We start from the raw sequence: 19,583 nt of genomic DNA, 5'->3' as shown, positions 1-19,583 counted from the left end.
CTCCTAGGATCTCCTGTATGGAGAGCTGACGCAGGGAAAGCATCCAACAGGCAAACCGCAGCTACTGTACAAAGATGTAAGCAAGAGGGACCTGAAAGCCATGGACCTCGACCTTGTTACGGGGGAAACACTGGCCGCAGACCGTTCAGCCTGGTGGCAGTCTGTTCACAGAGGTCTCTCCAAGTTCGAAGAGTCACTTGCCAAGAAATCAGAGGCAAAGAAACAGAGAAGGAAAGCCGGTAGCCATGAAGACAGACCATAATCAGACTTTGATTGTGCTCAGTGTGGGATGGACTGCCACTCTCGGATTGGCCTCAACACTCACACCAGACGCTGCACCAGGACTGACAACCAGAGCGCAACTCCATAGTCTCCCGAGACTGTAGGATGCCTACTACTACCTGTGTTGTTGGGCAGAACTACACAGTACCATGTTATGTTGTCTCAAATTGAGTCTTGTGGTGTAGCACCAAACTTTTTATTGTGGAGTGCATATTGTGCCTTGTGTAGTGTTACATAGATCTTTTCGCGTAGTGTGTTTTTGGTACCATCATGTCACGTGACATTGAGTTTTGTCGCCTAATGTCGTGTTGTATTTTGTTACGCCACTAAGCACTGCCTCTTGCAGCTCAGTGTCGTATTGTACGTGGACGCGTTGTGTAGTACAGAACCGTATAGACATATGAACAAATACTGAGGCTGAACGATGGATTCGAATATACGTATCCGAACCCAGGCACGCGCACTACCGTCTAGACCAGGCCTGCACAACTTGTAAAATAAGACGGGGCCAAAATTGCTCGAAGGAAACCAGATTTGGGAAGCGATTGATAAACACCATTTATCCAATAACATTAATATTGATTCAATATTATTGGTATCAGACAATGTAATCAATATTATTGATTATTATTATTATTATTATTATTATTATTATAATAATAATAATAATAATAATAATAAAAATAATAATAAATAATAATAATGATAATAATAATAATAAATAATTTAGATTTTCATATAATATTACAATTTAAAACATAATTATGTTGAAAATTACACATTTGAAACAAAATTGCTTTTATAAAATACTTAAATCCAAAATATTTTATTTCAAAATCATCTTATGAACCCAATGAGAGGAATAACACCTTTAACAATAACAATAACAGCAACAAGCTTTTTGGGTTCTTGGCTCATATTTGTAGTAGACGTCTTAATGATCATTAGTCGGAGAAGAACGTTATTCGTATTTTTCATATTCATGATAGAGAATATTCCAGCCCATCCTCCTGTTTTGGTAGTACTTATAGTAACGATGAGGACCACAGTATATATATATATCGACGTACAACGAAATTAGGAAGTAGAAATCGGCACTAATGAATTGAACAAACCGGATAATGCCTATTTATGTTGCAAAGTGTCTACTTATGTTGTAAAGACAATCTAAACTAACCTAACCTTCCTAGATCTAATACACGATTTCTGAGGCTTAATTTAGTACACACATGTGCTATAATAAGAGTAGGAGTATTTAAGTTTGTTTTTTAGCTTAATTTTTTTCCGATTCTATAAAATGAATAGTACAAAGTTCTACTATTTAATTGCTTAGAACGGCAATCTTTGTACTATGCTGCCAAAACGACTATTTAAACAGGAGAACTGGCCGTTCTCACAAATGTAGGTTCTGCTGAAAATGTTGAGCGCTTCAAGTATAGCTTTAATTAAATCTTAATATTTTTCACTGTCCAGACATCTATGGAATTCCTGAAGACTGCTTTCTCGCCACTTATTTCTGTAATCTGGCGAACACTGATGATCAGTAACGTTCAACTGTAATTGGAATGGCAAGTCTGTTGGATCCATAACAAAAGGGATCTTCAATAACTTTGGTTGAGTGTCTTTTTTCCGTACACAAAGTGAGCTTACTGTCATTTTTTTCAATTGAATCATGTTTTTCAGAGCATATATGTCTCCTAGGTCGCTGTGTTGTGCTGGGGGGCGTGCTGAGCTCAAGTGGGAAAGTGACACATATCACCTTTCAGCAGCTGACTTATGAAAAGCTTCAGTTTCATTTTGAGAGTTTTCACTGCTGCGAAAAGCTGAAATAAAAAAAAATCCCTGAACATGAGTAATGTGGTTATTTAGATATGTTTAACGCCATTGAAGATCATTATTAAAAGACTCATCTTCAAGCTCAGGGAATTGTTTTAGTTCCTCTTATAAGAATTTGAGAACTTCCTCTTTTTAAAGCAATGAAACACTAGAACACTCGTCCTCGACTCAACCACTTTCTTTCAGAAAGGTTAAGCAGGTCGTTGTACTTGACGTCTATCTTTTTAAGAAAGGTCCGAATATCCTATGTTTCACTCCCTTAAAACGGAAGAAGTTAACAATAGGAACTCCCACTGACGTTACCCAATCAGACTTCAAAATTTTGCTATTCTGAACCATAAGATATATTACTCAGTGGTGTAATACAACAATTTTTCAGCACTTTGCCGGATCACCATCAGGTTTGATTCCTGACTGCGCCACCAGAGGGTGCAGACGTCGGGCTCCGGCTGTCAGTAGTCGTCTGCCATTGCTGAGTGGTGGTTTGCTGTGCGGGGTGTGGAGCGCCCGCTGGTCGGGGCCCCGCTTGCCGGTATGGACGCGGCTTGTACCAGCCGCATTCGGAGGTTCGACACAGTGCGGCTGGACTTTTCTGCTGCTGTGGACTGGTCCGTTGTAGAGGTTGCTCTCCTGGACGTCCTCCGTGTTGACGTCCCCGCGCTCCTGGGCCTCGAGAAGTTATCGCCCACCCATGTTGCGGTGTCGTTCGCCACGTCACATGTTTACCAGGAGTTTGTGGCTTGCTAGGATGGCCGCACGCTTCTTCTTCCGGCTTCGGCTGTGTCTGTGGAGATCTTGGATCCCTGGGGGCCCTTGTCGTTTGTGAGTGTTCACGGCGTGCCGGTGACCTTCCCCGAAGCGGCCCTCATGTCCTTGTTTATGTGGTTTGGGATGGTGGTGAAGCACCGGTTCAATGTTTTGAGTGCAGGCCGGCTGAAGGGGGTCCGGCTGGGTTCACGCACGCTTGTCATGCGGCTCATGAGCCCTATACCGTCCAGGGTCTCGTTTCGTGGGCTCTCTCTGAGGACCTTCTATCAGGGTCAAACCCGCACGTGTTTCCGGTGTGGTGCTGAGGGCCACGTAGCGGCTGGTTGCAACGCTCCTCGTGCTGAGGCCCCTTCAGTTTTCCTGGAGGATGACTTTCCTCGCTTACCTGTGCGTGTGGATTCCCCGGCGGATCCTCGCTCTGTGCAGGAGCCTGGTATGGTTCCAGTAGCGGTTCCAGATGTCGCTATGGCTGGACCTGATATGTCTGCCCTGCCGTTGAGCTCGGGGGACTTGGGGGCGCCTGTTTCGGACCTTCGTCGCTTGATAACTACGTAGGTGCATCCGCATCCGGTGGCCTTGAGGGATGCTTTAGGGGTGGCACCTACTTCTCCTGCTGAAGGACGTGTGCTTCCCGGGGCTGGCGGGGCGGTGGTTTGTGTGTCTCCACCCACTCCTTCTGCCTCGTCGCCTCTGGCGGTTTCTTCGTTGTCAAGTACCTCTTCTCCTCTGCCGGTTCCGTCACCCTCCCTGAATATCTCACGTGTGCAGGAGTCTACTCTTCCGCCTGCTCTGTCTCTTCCCTCTCCGATTCCAGTCTCTGTGCCTGGTGGTGGCCTTTTACCCCGCGTTATCGAGGATGCTGTTTTGCGTGATCGTGCTGCCCCGGCTTTGGGGCCGCCTGCTTATGGTTTTTCTGGGGCACCGCCTGCTGGGGGTGACAGCTCCAACGATCAGCGGCCTCTTTTTAAGCGCCGTCGCTCGACTCGGGGTGTGTCACCTCGCCGGTCGTGGGCAGATGAGCATGATGCGATGGATGATGATGCTGTGGCCGACGCTGTGTTGCCTTCTGTGTTGGACGCTGTGCCTCCTGCTGGTGGCTTCCCTCAGTGGGCGGTTGCCCCTGGTGATCGCTGGTGGGGGTGCTGGGGCCCATGCGGAGCCTCCCTCCACGGGACTCTGTGTGGTGCCTGATGTCGAATGGAGTGCACGCCCTAGTGGGCGGGCCAGTGTGCGGCCTGCCATGCAGTCCGGTGTGATTCCTGATGTGCAGCCCTGTGACCAGCGTCCTAGGGGGAAACCCATCCCTTTCGTTTTCCCGTTCGGCTAGGTGATCGACGATTCTACGACGCCTCTGGCTTTTGAGTGTGATGATCTGGTGCATCCTGTTCACTGGTGTCCATCTACCATCTGGGTTCCGCGGGTGCAGTGTTTTATCTTCGGCGTGCCAGATTCGATGCCTCGGCCTCTAGCGACTCCTGGCCGTCCGCTTTCTGAATGTGACCAACTTGTTTGGGAAGCTTATTGCTTACGTTTTCCAGCTCGGGAGTACCCGGAGAAGTATGCGTGATTGGTGTGCTTGGTTTCTGTCTGTGTTGTGCGTGCTGTTTCCCCGGTGCCTGCGTGCATCACGTGTGTGGATGTCTTGTTTCTGTTGCGGCTGCTACTGTGCTTGTGTGTTAGGTTTGGTGCGTTTGTGGGTGGGTGTATTTTTTCCTGGCTCCTGCGTGGGCTTTTTTGTTTGCCCTGTAAGGGTTGTATTTTTTGTGCATTTTTATGTTATATATGGTATGTGTGCTTTTAACTCCTATGTCTCTGGAGCGTGCCTTTGTGTATTATGCACTTCTCTGTGTGGGGTTTGGAGTGCCCAAGTTTATACTTTATCCGCCCCTTTCACTTGTCGGGGTATTTGTATTCATGTTCCTGTTTTATGGATGTTCTTTTTGCCTTTACTTGCTGTTATTTGTCTCTTTCATTTGACTTGTGCTGATTATGTATTATTTTTCTGTTCTATCCTTTTTGTGCTTTGTATTCTGCCTTTTTTATATTAAAAAAATGTTTTATTTGTTTTTTGTACTTACGGTTCCCTGTGTGGTTCTGTTTATTGTTATTAATGCCTTGTGTCCTGTACTGCTTTTAGTTTGTCTTATGTGCCCGTGTTGGAGTTTGTTATACGCTTGTATCATGTGTAGTTCTCTATTGATTATTCGTGTATTTCCCTTTTGATTGTTTTTTTCTTTGGGTTCTTTGACTGATGTATTACTGTATTCTGTGTATTTTGTATGTACTCATGTTTTTTGTGTATGGTTTTCTGTTTGTACTGTGGCTTTCTTTTATAAATAAATAAAGAAACTTACTTTCAGAACGGTTAAGCGGGTAGTTGTACTTGACGTCTATCTTTTTAAGAAAGGTCCGAATATCCTATGTTTCACTCCCTTAAAACGGAAGAAGTTAACAATAGGAACTCCCACTGACGTTACCCAATCAGACTTTAAAATTTTGCTATTCTGAACCATAAGATATATTACTCAGTGGTGTAATACAACAATTTTTCATCACATTGCCGGATCACCATCAGTAGAAATGGCAATTTAAGCATACAAAACCTTTTCCCAACTGTATTGCAATGGTTTCTAATTTAAACCTACTTCAAAAGCCATGTATGTACATATGATTAATAGATTCCCGGCGTTGTTGTTATTTCATTGTGCATAACGGTGATGAGAGACGCCCAATGTCACTACTGACACATGAGTGGGCGGGTCCCTGATTGTGGGCGGGTGCCTGATTGTGGGCGGGTGCCTGATTGTGGGCGGGTGCCTGAGTTTGAGCGGGTACCTGAGTTTAGGCGGGTACCTGAGTTTAGGCGGGTACCTGAGTGTGGGCGGATATCTGGTAGAACTTGGAGTGTGATACCAGCTGGTGCCGCCCAAGCTCCAAGTCTGATAGATCTTCTGGTTGAGGTTCCTTTAGAGCCCATTAAGGCTCAGTCGGTTGTGACCGCGCCTGTGGAGTTCAGGGACGTGAGTTCGAATCCACTGTAATACTTTAATATTTATTCATTGATTTATCACATTACTGAGATATCATTATGATGTTGAACACGATGTTAGAATGAAAGTGTTGAGACAGTCAAGGAAGTTATTAGTATGACTGAACATACATAACGAGCTTGTATGAGTGCGTATGTGCTTTCTCTCTCTGTATATGCGACGGTGTATGCAAGTCTGAGAATTTCCAAACTGAAAAAGGACTTTTGTTGTATATATAAATGTTTAATACTTGCATGTAATTGATAAGCCTTGTACCTGTCATTGAGATAATTACTGTGACCTCTCCGACAGGTTCCCCTCTCTGAGAGGGAGATGCAGTTGCGATGGATCCTCTAGACCAATGGTTCGAGACCCTTTGAAAATCTAATAAAAGCTATGGACCCCTCTATAGAAAAATGCACATATGCATAAATTTGCAGGCAATGAATATACTTTATATTCATGAAAATTGGTTGCCTCGTGCAGTGTATGACATACACAAAGTGTATGACTAAGTGTATCTATACACAAAGTGCATGTAATACACAAAATGTGAATATTGTAAACCTTCGACCTGATATATTGAAGTAATGGTTATCTTCGACTCCGAGGGACGAGCATCATGAATATAGTAAACATCCATTGGTTACCAACCCCTGGTGTTAACTATTTTTGTTGCTTTGCCTCCCACAGCGGCTCCCACGCGGTGATAAGTGCAGCAGTATAAGTGGTGGTTCCAAGACACTTCCCGCAGTAGAGTCCTGCGAACACAGTAGAGCTGTGTTACAACAGCATTGCTGTTTACTTCTGCCACAGCATTGCTTTTCACCTTGCAACAGCACGCCAAAGTTTTCAGCATGAAGAGAACGCCGCTCATATGTGCCTTGTTGGTGAGATGCTTCTACTCTCTACTCACTTTGTCTTTCTATATCTCTGTATGTGTGTGTGTCTTTTTATGGCTATATGTCTGTGTTTGTCTTTATATGCCTGTGTTCATTTTTCTGTGTATGTATGTCTGTACTTATCTAGTTACCTAGTTGTACTTACCTAGTTGTGCTTGCGGGGGTTGAGCTCTGGCTCTTTGGTCCCGCCTGTCAACTGTCAATCAACTGGTTCAGGTACCTCAGGCACAGGTTCCTGAGCCTATTGGGCTCAATCATATCTACACTTAAAGCTGTGTATGGAGTCAGCTTCCACCACATCACTTCCTAATGCATTCCATTTGTCAACCACTCTGACACTGAAAAAATTCTTTCTAGCGTCTCTTTGGCTCATTTGGGTACCCAATTTCCACCTGTGTCTCCTAGTACGTGTGCCCCTTGTGGTAAATAGTCTGTCTTTATCTACCCTATCAGTTCCTCTGAGAATCTTGTATGTGGTGATCATGTTCCCTCTAGCTCTTTCTGTCTCACAGTGACATGAGGTTTAATTCCCGCAGTCTCTCCTCGGAGCTCATAACCCTCAGTTTGGGTACTAGTCTGGTGGCAAACCTTTTAACCTTTTCCAGTTTAGTCTTAAAAAAAATCAAAATTCAAATGTTTATGCAGGTAAAGTACATACATACAAGGTGTGATACAAACATTGATGGATTTATAGATAGAGCTAGTACATAAAATGTCTAAAGCCACTATTACGCAAAGCGTTTCGGGCAGGAAAAACTTATGCTTGACTAGATATGGACTCCATACTGGAGGTTGCATACTCCAGGATTGGTCTGACATATGTGGTATACAAAGTTCTGAAAGATTCCTTACAGAAGTTTCTAGATGCCGTTCTTATGTTAGCCAACCTGGCATATGCCGCTGATGTTATCCTCTTGATGTGAGCTTCAGGGGACAGGTCTGGTGTGATATTAAACATCAGGTCTTTCTCTCTGACTCTTGAAGTATGTCATCTCCCATATGATATCTTGTATCTGGCCTCCTGCTCCCTTCACCTATCTTCATTACATTACATTTGCTTGGGTTAAACTCTAACAACCATTTGTTCGACCATTCCTGCAGCTTGTCCAGGTCTTCTTGAAGTCTCAAGCTGTCCTCCTCTGTCTTAATCCTGTCCTGTCTCTGGCTGTCCTGTCCTGTCTGTTGCTGTCTAGCTGTCCTGTCTCTGTGTTTGTCTGTCTATGTCTGTATATCTGTGTTTGTCTTTCTATGTCTGTATGTCTCTTAGCCTCTCTATGTCTGTATGTCTGTGTTTGTCTTTCTATGGCTGTATGTCTCTTGGCCTTTCTATGTCTGTATGTCTGTCTCTCCATATCTCTTTGTCTTCCTTCCTTTCTTTCTCTGTGTGTCTGCCATTCTGTCTCTGTACGTCTGTCTGCCTTCCTGTTTCTGTATATCTGTGTCTGCCTTCCTTTCCGTATTTGCCATTCTGTCTATGATTGTTTCTATCTTTCTATGTCTATGTCCGTGTCTATCTATCTATGACCCTGTATGCGTGTGTATGCCTTTCTGAGTCTCTGTATGTCTGTGCATGCCTTTCTGTGTCTCTGTATGTCTGTGCACGCCTTTCTGTGTCTCTGTATGTCTGTGCACGCCTTTCTGTGTCTCTGTATGTCTGTGTATGCCTTTCTGTGTTTCTGTGTGTGTATGCCTTTCTGTGTGTCTGTATGTCTGTGTATGCCTTTCTCTGTATCCGTATGTCTGTGTATACCTTTCTGTGTCTCTGCATGTCTGTGTATGCCTTTCTCTGTATCCGTATGTCTGTGTATACCTTTCTGTGTCTCTGCATGTCTGTGTATGCCTTTCTCTATATCCGTATGTCTGTACTCACCTAGTTGTGCTTGCGGGGGTTGAGCTCTGGCTCTTTGGTCCCGCCTCTCAACCGTCAGTCAACAGGTGTACAGGTTCCTGAGCCTATTGGGCTCTATCATATTTACACTTGAAACTATGTATGGAGTCAGCCTCCACCACATCACTTCCTAATGCATTCCATTTGTCAACCACTCTGACACTAAAAAAGTTCTTTCTAATATCTCTGTGGCTCATTTGAGCACTCAATTTCCACCTGTGTCCCTTAGTGCGTGTGCCCCGTGTGTTAAATAGCCTGTCTTTATCAACCCTGTCGATTTCCTTGAGACTCTTGAATGTGGTGATCATGTCCCCCCCCCCCCCCCCTAACTCTTCTGTCTTCGAACGAAGTGAGGTTTAATTCCCGTAGTCTCTCCTCGTAGCTCAACCTCTCAGCTCAGGTACTAGTCTGGTGGCAAACCTTTGAACCTTTTCCAGTTTAGTCTTATGCTTGACTAGATATGGACTCCATGCTGGAGTTGCATACTCCAGGATTGGTCTGACATATGTGGTATATAATGTTCTGAAAGATTCCTTACACAAGTTTCTAAAGGCTGTTCTTATGTTAGCCAACCTGGCATATGCTGCTGATGTTATCTTCTTGATATGAGCTTCAGGGGACAGGTCTGGCGTGATATCAACCCCCAGGTCTTTCTCTCTCTCTGACTCTTGAAGTATTTCATCTCCCAAATGATACCTTGTATCTGGTCTCCTGCTTCCTACCACTATCTTCATTACATTACATTTGCTTGGGTTAAACTCTAACAGCCATTTGTTCGACCGTTCCTGCAGCTTGTCCAGGTCTTCTTGAAGCCTCAAGCTGTCCTCCTCTGTCTTAATCCTTCTCATAATTTTGGCGTCGTCAGCAAACATTGAGAGGAATGAGTCTATACCCTCTGGGAGATCATTTATGTATATCAGAAACAGGATAGGTCCAAGTACAGACCTCTGTGGGACTCCACTGGTGACTTCACGCCAATCTGAGGTCTCACCCCTCACTGTAACTCTCTGCTTTCTATTGCTTAGGTACTCCCTTATCCACTGGAGCGCCCTACCAGTTACTCCTACCTGTTTCTCCAGCTTATGCATCAACCTTTTATGGGGTACTGTGTCAAAGGCTTTCTGACAGTCCAGAAAAATGCAGTCCGCCCATCCTTCTCTTTCTTGCTTAATCTTTGTCACCTGATCGTAGAATTCTATCAAGCCTGTAAGGCAAGATTTGCCCTCCCTGGACCCATGTTGATGGGTTGTCACGAAGTCTCTTCTCTCCAGATGTGCTACTAGGTTTTTTCTCACAATCTTCTCCATCACCATCTCCATCTGTGTATGCCTTTCTGTGTCTGTGTATGTCTGTGTATGCCTTTCTGTGTCTCTGTATGTCTGTGTATGCCTTTCTGTGTCTCTGTATGTCTGTGTATGCCTTTCTGTGTCTCTGTATGTCTGTGTATGCCTTTATCTGTCTCTGTATGTCTGTGTATGCCTTTCTGTGTCTGTGTATGTCTGTGTATGCCTTTCTGTGTCTCTGTATGCCCTTGTATGCCTTTCTGAGTCTCTGTATGTCTATGTGTCTCTGTATGTATGCATTTCTGTGTCTCTGTATGCCTGTGTATGCCTTTCCGAGTCTCTGTATGTCTTTCCATGTCTCTGTATGTCTTACGGGGTGAGAATAGCGTGAGCTACCTCATCCCTTTGTGTGTATTTTACCTCAATAAACTTATTTCAATTTCTGTATGTCTCTATGTCCTTGTCTTTGATTGTATCTCGAATTATGTATGTCTGGTTAGATCTGTTTATGCAAATAACTTTCTCCACGTTAATTCCCTTTTAAACTAAATTTATTCTTGTTTATCTTTTTGTCTGTTTGTTCTTGCCTTGTGTGCCGTGCAAGTACAGTTGCACAGCTAAAAAGGAGCTGCCTCGTATGGGGCAATAGACATAAGAAAAAAATTAACAGATAGAAACAGTAGAAGGAGAGGACACACACATATATATTATGATAGTTTTTATGTCTGTGATGGGTCTCTGAAACAGTTTGTGGTATTCTGCGTCGTATGTATGTTTATCATTTATTTTGGAGTGTGTTGCTAACTCAAACAATGCTAATAAGTATTTATTTCTGGACACCAACAAAAGATTACGCTGAGTTTCCGTTTAAATTTTTTTAACATTGCGGGTGTCTGCTGCAGGTGGCGTGGGTGTCGGCGCTGCTCTGCGTCACTGAGGTCCTCTCTGCTTGTGAACCAGATTGCAGCGGCAAGAACCCGATGGATATGGTTGAGGATCCTTTGAACTGCACTAATTATTACTTTTGTTTGGGGGACGGTATACCCTCGGATGTTCCTATACCGTGTGACAGTGGTACTTCTTTTAACCCAGCTGATGGCAAATGTTCTGGTCCTGCAGACTGTGAGCCTACCTGCACGCCATCACCTTGCCATTTAACATGTAACGGGAGCCTGGACATGATCTCTGACCCAAAAGACTGCAGCATCTATTACATTTGCTCACCTGGCAACATTATTGGACCCTATGATTGTCCCACTGACAGACCTTATTTTAACGGCGAGACCTGCGTTAAGGACGAAACTGTGTGTTGTGGCGACCTGTGTAATGCGTACTGCCAGGGTGACATAGCGGAGATTGCTGACCCCTACGACTGCCACAAGTTCTATATGTGCCCTGAGGTGGGACCGGCTGAAGAAAAATATCATTTCACTTGCCCCTCAGGGGGCACTTTTGATGTAGCCGTGGGTCAGTGTGTGGTCGGCGCCCCTTGTAATATACTGTGTAGCGGGGGAGGTACGGACCCACCTTCTCCAGACTGCCAGGAGTCCATGACGTGCACGGCTGTGGGACTCTTCCCCATGTGCACGACGTGTTACCAGCAGTACTTCAACTGTCACACCGTCGGCCAGCCAGCCACCGTTGAGACCTGCACAGGATCCTTGCTCTTCAGCACTAACCCTTCTTCACCTTACTGTATGAGGCCCGAAGACTGCCTCTAATCAACGATCTGAGCCCACCACCCACTGGCCTCAACTCCACCACCAACTGTTCAAAATTCACTGGACACTGCTTTAAGCCCACCGCCCTCTGGACTCACTCCAGCACCCACTGGACTCATTCCACCACCCACTGGACTAACGCGATGTCGTCAACACCCAGATGCACTTGACCTAATCTATTTTTCCACAGTCCAACCCACCTGAGCACGCCACTTGCATCGCCACCTATACCCACTATCTACACTTGCACCACCACTTATACCACCACCTACACTTGCACCACCACCTACACTTGCACCACCACCAGTAACTGAATTTAATACAGTTGTCACCAATGATGTGCACAACTGAACCAAACACACACACACACACACACACACACAACATTATTATTTAAACAACGGACTATTAGATTCAAACAAGGCTGTTTATGGGAAGCTTGTGGTGAAACAGATCATGTAAGGTTTTTATATGAGAAGTACTTGTTAATTCTAGTCTAAAATAAATTCATGTTATCATACTGAAATATGTAATTTGATATGTTGTTCCATATGCTGACGCTCCGATTACAAAAATGTATATTTTGCTTTGACTGAAAAGTTTGTCTTTGTTTAGAGTGGTTAGGCAATGCAAAATTTAAGTATTATTCTGTGTCAATATTGTTATATATTTTAATTATTTATAAACTTGCATTATTGCCTCTCATTCTTATATTTTTTATTTTGCTAAATAAAATTAGGTCGTTTAACTGCTTCATATGATATATTTCTATATTTCTAAGTCTTGGCATCATTTTTGCTGCTCGATATTGAACACCTAATTTGGTTATAACGTTTGTCAAGAACGGTGACCAGAACAGAACATAAGATACCTGTATAAGACCTGTTAGTGAAGCGATGAGTGGAGATTACTTTCTCAGATCGTAAGTCTAAATCTCTCCCATGAAAAGCCAATATTGTCACACACAGAGATCACACTAACGTGATGCATCAAATGAACAAATCCACAAGGGACGTGACGAGGATTCGAACCTGCGTCCGGGAGCATCCCAGACACTGCCTTAATCGACTGAGCTACGACAGGGTAAAAGTGTTGAAACCGAAGTTCTACTGAACTTACTGGATCCCGTAGCCTCTCCGAGGCACAAACCAGCATTTTACACAACCCCCCCGCCCCTCCCCCCCTGCACCCGGGCTATGTCAAATAGGCCGTTCTCCCTCTTCGCCCTTACATCATCACACACAGAGATCACACTAACGTGATGCATCAAATGAACAAATCCCTTGTGGATTTGTTCATTTAAGCAAATATTATATTGGCATCAATTAAACCGTCAGTATACTGCCTACTAGGCCTCAGATCATATCACTTCCAGGTCTATTTTGTTCACATACTCTCATTAACTCCGTATTTCATCCATTTCTTTACCTTCATTTGTTCCAGTGTGTATTAGTTTATTTTTATAAACATTCAAATTGGTCTGTCAATTGTTTTATTAATTTATTAAAGTGTTTAAGTCAGATTTTAATCTCTGGTGTTCAGGGCTTTGTTCACACAAAGCTGTTGGAGTATTCTTTGTAAAGGAGGCACTGAGTCTATGTAAGTTGTACAGCAGAGTATGTCACTTCTTGTAGATGGTATACCTCTTGTGGATGGTATACCTCTTGTGGATGGTATACCTCTTCTGAATGGTATACCTCTTCTGGATGGATGAAAGATGATTTACCTCTCCAGAAACAGTTGTGCAATAATCCTTTTAGTGAGATATTTTGTTTATATTAAATTTGAATCAAGAATGTTCACTCCATTACTAATATTCAAATGTGAATAAATTTTGATTATTGTTTGTAATTTATCTTATATACTACATTGTGTTTGTTAAGTAATCACTCAGAGGGATATTTGTACAGCAACGACCTCGCTTCTTTCAGGGTCGGTGTTCGATCCTTGAAGGTCCAAGTGGTTGGGGTACTATTCCTTCATTTCGTCCCCCCAATCCCAGCTCCTATCCTATCCTCATATCCCAGCTCCTATTCTCCCTTTGTATCCCTTCCATGTTCTATATAGTCATGTTGGCTTAGCGCTCTCTTCAGATAATTATCTCATCTTTCAATACTATCTTAATTTACTAGCTCCTAAAACCCATGTAGTACACTAGTTAGATATCCACACTCTCACCTATACTGCACTTGTTTTGTTAGAAGTGGCCACATTGACAGGTGTGTTGCAGAGGTGGCCACATTGTCAGGTGTGTTTCAGAGGTGGCCACATTATCAGATGTGTTTCAGAGGTGGCCACATTATCAGGTGTGTTTCACAGGTGGCCACATTGTCAGGTGTGTTTCACAGGTGGCCACATTGTCAGGTGTGTTTCAGATTAATATAAACACAAAATACGTTTATATACGTTTATTGTTATTGAACAATCAGAGATGTGCAGAGAATACGTTGTAACACCACTCTATTGTAACACCACCCTAAAATGTACCACTATAATGGAACACCACTATAATGGAACACTAACTATCCTGAGTAACACTTCCTCATCGGTTGCACTTGGTAACACTGTTATGGGCTGACATATGATGGTTACACCGGGACTACAAAGTACACTGCCAACAAGGAGATGCTAACACAGGATGAAATACGCTGCCACCATCTGCCCTTGACCATTGAAACTATATCAAGCAACGAGGCAAGAAACATTGCTTGACTTGGAGAGTACTTTCTATGACTGTCATTAATTATGAAAACGGTTGTCAGCCACGATATCCAAAAGGCTAAGAGGATTCAACAATTGACACAGACGGGAAATTTCACGTAAGTTTATTGAGACCAAAATTATGTCAATCACCAATTATAAATCCTATCCTAACACTGGCAAAAAGTTAAGAAATTTGGACATGGAACAAAAACTCAGAGATCACACACATTACCTTAAGCTATCTGTCTCTCCCTGGCTGAGATGTTCTTCACAGCCCCGCTCTCGATCCCGGTGTACCGCCCTCTGCCTTTCCTATGTTCCTACAGGCCCTCTATATACAACCCCCACAGGGGGGAGGGGAGATCTGCTGTTGCTACCCACCAAGAGTGTACAAACACTCAAGAAATATTTCAATAAGCTTGTTTGACATTCACCATACACTCTTCAAGAGAGGAGTTATTAATTACGTGTGTGACTGACCTCTGACCTGGCCAAAAGGGGGAGATCCAGGGATGTTTACACATAAGAATCTGGAGTTTAATTTCCTTGCATGAAATATTACATACTTGAAACTATGCTGACTAAGACTAACCCAGGAATTTTTAATCAATATACAAGATAAACCGGAGGTCATCTGGGCTGAACTCTTGGAGAAGGCTTCCCTGGGTGTGAACTCTAAGGGGGGGGAGGTCCAGGGTGTTACAGCTCCCTTTCCCCGGAGTTAAGACAAAATCGGGTGTATGATAATTAAGCCCAATTTTGTCTTATCCTAACTCATCCAAAATACCACAACTAACCCTAAAAGAAAAAAAATTGCCAGTGACATAATGATAAAAGTAAGCTAACTAAATTAACATGATGCAAAGTACATTATACAGTACACAACAGAGAGAACAAACATAAATGTATAATGAAAGAAACAAAAGTACAAAAAAAATACCTTGGCAAAAGTACAAGCAATGATACCGTCACACATGATACCATGCTGATATCCTAATATGACAATAAGGTATGTCAATGAAAAAAAAAAATGCAAATCCCGACTGCACCCGGGCAGTCCAGCAAGGCTCCCTCAGAAGGCTGGAAGACCAAAACAAAAAAATCGCCTTAAGACTAGCATGACATAAAAAAAAAAAAAAAAAAAAAAAATTCCTAATGGAACAGGAAAATTACAAGTAACTAAAGATAATATAATGTCAAAATACAAGGAATAACACAAGGCTACATAATACAACCCTGAGTGACAATACATGGCAATAACGAATACTATGAACCAATGACATATCCTGCCTGCACACTAGGCAGGCTAGCAAGCCTTCCTCAGAAGGTCTGAAGAACAAAACATACAAAAAAAAATGAACAGCAACATGAAAAAAAAAAAATATATGTCATATTCCTACTCTAACATTTAAATCTAAGTAATTAAAAATAACAGGAAACATTATACCTAAATGGGCATACCCCTAAACATCTGCTGGGTACCTCATGACCCACAGCCAACCGTATGAGTTATACAAGTTATAAAACATGGTAAAAATACAACAACAACTGACATGAAGACTCATCAATAGAACCGTACGTTAACAGAACACTTGTGGGCCAATCCATATACCGCACAAGACAATAGTGCCAGGGTCAATCTCTATGCACCCTGCACACACTGATAGTAAGACTACCTCTCACCACAACAGAAACATTACTTAACATTACAACATTTTAATGAAATAAAAAGACATGCAAATATAAAAAAAATTATGTACCCATACACTGGTAACAAATAGGGAACCTGGACACTCATCACCAGGACAGACTTATCTCATAGATACATACATGAAATAAAATAGTAAGAAATTTCAAGAAAAAGTTTGTGCTAGAGACCGAAGTCATCTAGCTAAGAACACTGTCTAGGACCACTTTTTCTAGGCCTAGTTACTTTACATCCCCATAAATGTTACACTTTTAACCCAATTAGACAAAACTATTTGACACCGTTAATAATAGTCATTTCTCTGAACCATCATTCGTAAATCTTGACACATTAATGTTCGTGTTTATATACGCGTTTTCTATCGTGCATCCGTTATACTCTCGCGAGGTGGCCTGATGTTGGAGACCCGATGTTGGTGACAATGTTGGAGACCTGATGTTGGTGACCTGATGTTGGTGACGTGATGTTGGTGGCGATGTTGGAGACCCGATGTTGGAGACGTGATGTTGGTGGCGATGTTGGAGACCTGATGTAGAAGACCTGATGTTGATCCAGCGTCTGCCCGTCGATGATGCCTGCATATACCCTGAGATCTTCTTGTAACAGCTCTGGGGTACGTCTGGTGACAGAGCGAGTCTACTGGTAACAGACTCCTCGTCAAGCTATCAAACTGCTCGAAGGTGGTGGTGTGAAGAGCAGCGGCAAGTGACAGCGGCCGGGGACTTGGCCGGTCACAAGTGAACGGTGTTAGGAGAGATGTATGGAGGCACATCTCACCTCCAGTTGCTTCAAGCTGACGGTCGATGATGAGTGACAGCAGCTACATAGCAGGAGTCGTGACAGCAGGGCAGAGAGTGTGACGTCGACGATGTCTTGCAACAGAAGTAAGCAGGTGCAGGTGTTGGGGCGTGGGTGGCGTGGCGGCAGGCCAGGTGGAACGCAACACACATACGAAGTAGAAATAACAACGTTTCGGTTCGTCAGGACTTGCTTAGGGCCCAGGACCAGGATGCACCAAGCATTTACGTGTCCACTGACGAAACCTCTACATCTTTCCTCAAACATGGCGGTTTTGTTTACATATAACAAACAGTGTACGAGCTTGGAAACTTCACAACCCAACTAGTTGTTGGGTTGTTGTTGTTATAAACAACCTCGTAGTGCTTCGCAACCTATAATCTTTTCTTAAATTCAAATTTAGCTGCATGATTGAGGAAAGATGTACAGATTTCGTTAACAGACAAGTAAATTCATAGTAAATCACTTTAGGTTCCTTTATGTGACCGAAACGTCGTCATTTTTAATATATATATATAATATATAATATATATATATATATATATATATATATATATATATATATATATATATATATATATATATATATATATATTATATATATATATATGTATATATATATCTGAGGAGCTGGAGGAACTCGACAAACCTATGATAACCATCTTTATAACCCATATGTAACTCCTTTTTTGTAACAAAGTTCAAATAAAGTAAATATATATGTGTACATACAAAAGAATGGGTTGTGGTAGGAGAAGATAATATTAGTGTTCAGTGAGAAACCACAAGGTCTCCTCTGAATACTTTTATTTTCTTCTCCGAGGCTATGGGTCCCCACATTGGCACCAGAGGTGGTACCTTCACAAACTTTTATATATACATATATATATATATATATAAATATATATATATATATATATATATATATATATATATATATATATATATATATATATATATATATATATATATATATATATATTATATACGATATGAGTTGATCAGAACTATGTAGAACAAATATTTTGTGTCTCATAAATCACAATTTAAAATTAACTTCACTAAAAAATCTACAAAATTTAGTACAAACTCTGAGTTGTTTATTATAATTAATTGTGATCATAATAATTTGTCTTTCTAAACCATCTTCAAGACATTCTTAGAAAATGCACACTTTATGTTTTTCTAAGAACATCTTTCTTCAATGAAATCAGTTACTTCAATCTTAGAAAACACACAAAGTTTTTCTAAGAACTTCATTTTTGAATGAAATCACTTACTTCCATCTTAAAAGATACACACTTTACCTAATCTATCAACTTCATTCTTAAATAAATCAATTACTTAATAAATACACATACTTAAATTATAAATTAAAGTCACTTTTAATCATAAAACTTTCCAAATTGTATTTCTTTGGCTTTCAGTCTCTTCTTCTCAGGCTTCGGAATTCCTTGATATTTGTAGAGGCTGTCTTGTTCATCTTGTCTACTCCCCTCAGAATTTTGTATGCAGTGATTATATCTCCTCTGTTCCTTGTCATCTCCAGGGCCATGAGATTTATTTCCCATACCCTTAACCATTTAATATTGTTCCAAACGTTCGTATTTTTACAATTTTGGTTTATGCTTCACAAGGTACGAATTCCCGATCATTGCTGCATATTTCAGTATTGGTCTAACATAGGTGTCCCATATCCTGCCGATGGTACCCCTGCTCCTGGGTGCAGAAATGATTGGAAGCAGGCCAAACTCGCGAAGTTAGTGGAGAAGGCCAGAGGGGTGAATGTGTTGGGAGCAGTTCAGGATGGTGCAAGTTGTAGTGTCAGGACGCAGTTACTGGGAGCAGGCCACAAGGACGCAGTTACTGGGAGCAAGCCACAAGGACGCAGTTACTGGGAGCAGGCCACAAGGACGCAGTTACTGGGAGCAGGCCACAAGGACGCAGATACTGGGAGCAGGCCACAAGGACGCAGTTACTGGGAGCAGGCCACAAGGACGCAGTTACTGGGAGCAGGCCATAAGGACGCAGTTACTGGGAGCAGGCCACAAGGACGCAATTACTGGGAGCAGGCGATAAGGACGCAGTTACTGGGAGCAGGTCATAAGGACGCAGTTACTGGGAGCAGGCCATAAGGACACAGTTACTGGGAGCAGGCCATAAGGACGCAGTTACTGGGAGCAGACCACAAGGACGCAGTTACTGGGAGCAGGCCATAAGGACGCAGTTACTGGGAACAAGCCATAAGGACGCAGTTACTGGGAGCAGGCCATAAGGACACAGTTACTGGGAGCAGGCCATAAGGACACAGTTACTGGGAGCAGGCCATAAGGATGCAGTTACTGGGAGCAGGCCATAAGGACGCAGTTACTGGGAGCAGGCCATAAGGACGCAGTTACTGGGAGCAGGCCATAAGGACGCAGTTACTGGGAGCAGGCCATAAGGACGCAGTTACTGGGAGCAGGTCATAAGGACACAGTTACTGGGAGCAGGCCACAAGGACGCAGTTACTGGGAGCAGGCCACAAGGACGCAGTTACTGGGAGCAGGCCAGAAGAGAGGCAAGGGACAACTCACAAGGATGGGTGATAAGGACAGTTGCTGGGAAGGATGCAGTAAGGGTAGTCAGGTACTGTGTTGAACACTAAGTTTCCTGAGCACGTGTT

General features: G+C 42.9%; 1 protein-coding gene and 1 pseudogene across 3 annotated transcripts; one reads left to right on the top strand and one right to left on the bottom strand.

The window, feature by feature from the left end:
* Positions 1 to 2,553: 2,553 nt before the first annotated feature.
* Positions 2,554 to 13,552, top strand: LOC138349619 (uncharacterized). Of its 3 annotated transcripts, none has more exons than XM_069322832.1 (3): positions 2,554 to 2,650; positions 6,228 to 6,805; positions 10,891 to 13,552. In XM_069322832.1, the coding sequence occupies exons 2-3, from the start codon at positions 6,773 to 6,775 to the stop codon at positions 11,707 to 11,709; spliced, it is 852 nt and encodes a 283-aa protein (XP_069178933.1). In that variant the 5' UTR covers positions 2,554 to 2,650; positions 6,228 to 6,772; the 3' UTR covers positions 11,710 to 13,552. The 3 variants fall into 3 exon arrangements, with proteins under 3 accessions (XP_069178933.1, XP_069178935.1, XP_069178934.1); XM_069322834.1 differs by having other exon boundaries at positions 2,564 to 2,650; positions 6,609 to 6,805; XM_069322833.1 differs by having other exon boundaries at positions 2,606 to 2,684; positions 6,609 to 6,805.
* Positions 13,553 to 19,227: 5,675 nt separating this feature from the next.
* The window catches only part of LOC138363814 (peritrophin-48-like), a 1,096-nt pseudogene continuing 740 nt past the window's right edge, over positions 19,228 to 19,583 (bottom strand).

This window comes from Procambarus clarkii, chromosome 11 (genome assembly GCF_040958095.1).
Source record: "Procambarus clarkii isolate CNS0578487 chromosome 11, FALCON_Pclarkii_2.0, whole genome shotgun sequence".
NCBI classification, from domain to species: domain Eukaryota; kingdom Metazoa; phylum Arthropoda; class Malacostraca; order Decapoda; family Cambaridae; genus Procambarus; species Procambarus clarkii.
The sequence above is the reverse complement of the archived record's forward strand: the minus strand, read 5'-3'. Positions and strand labels throughout refer to the sequence as shown.

What these genes read in the sequence shown, in the direction of transcription:
- LOC138349619 (XM_069322832.1), top strand. Translation starts at nt 6,773, where the DNA reads ATGAAGAGAACGCCGCTCATATGTGCCTTGTTG. An exon ending in CGCTCATATGTGCCTTGTTG is followed by an intron (nt 6,806 to 10,890) that starts GTGAGATGCTTC and finishes TGTCTGCTGCAG; the next exon opens with GTGGCGTGGGTGTCGGCGCT.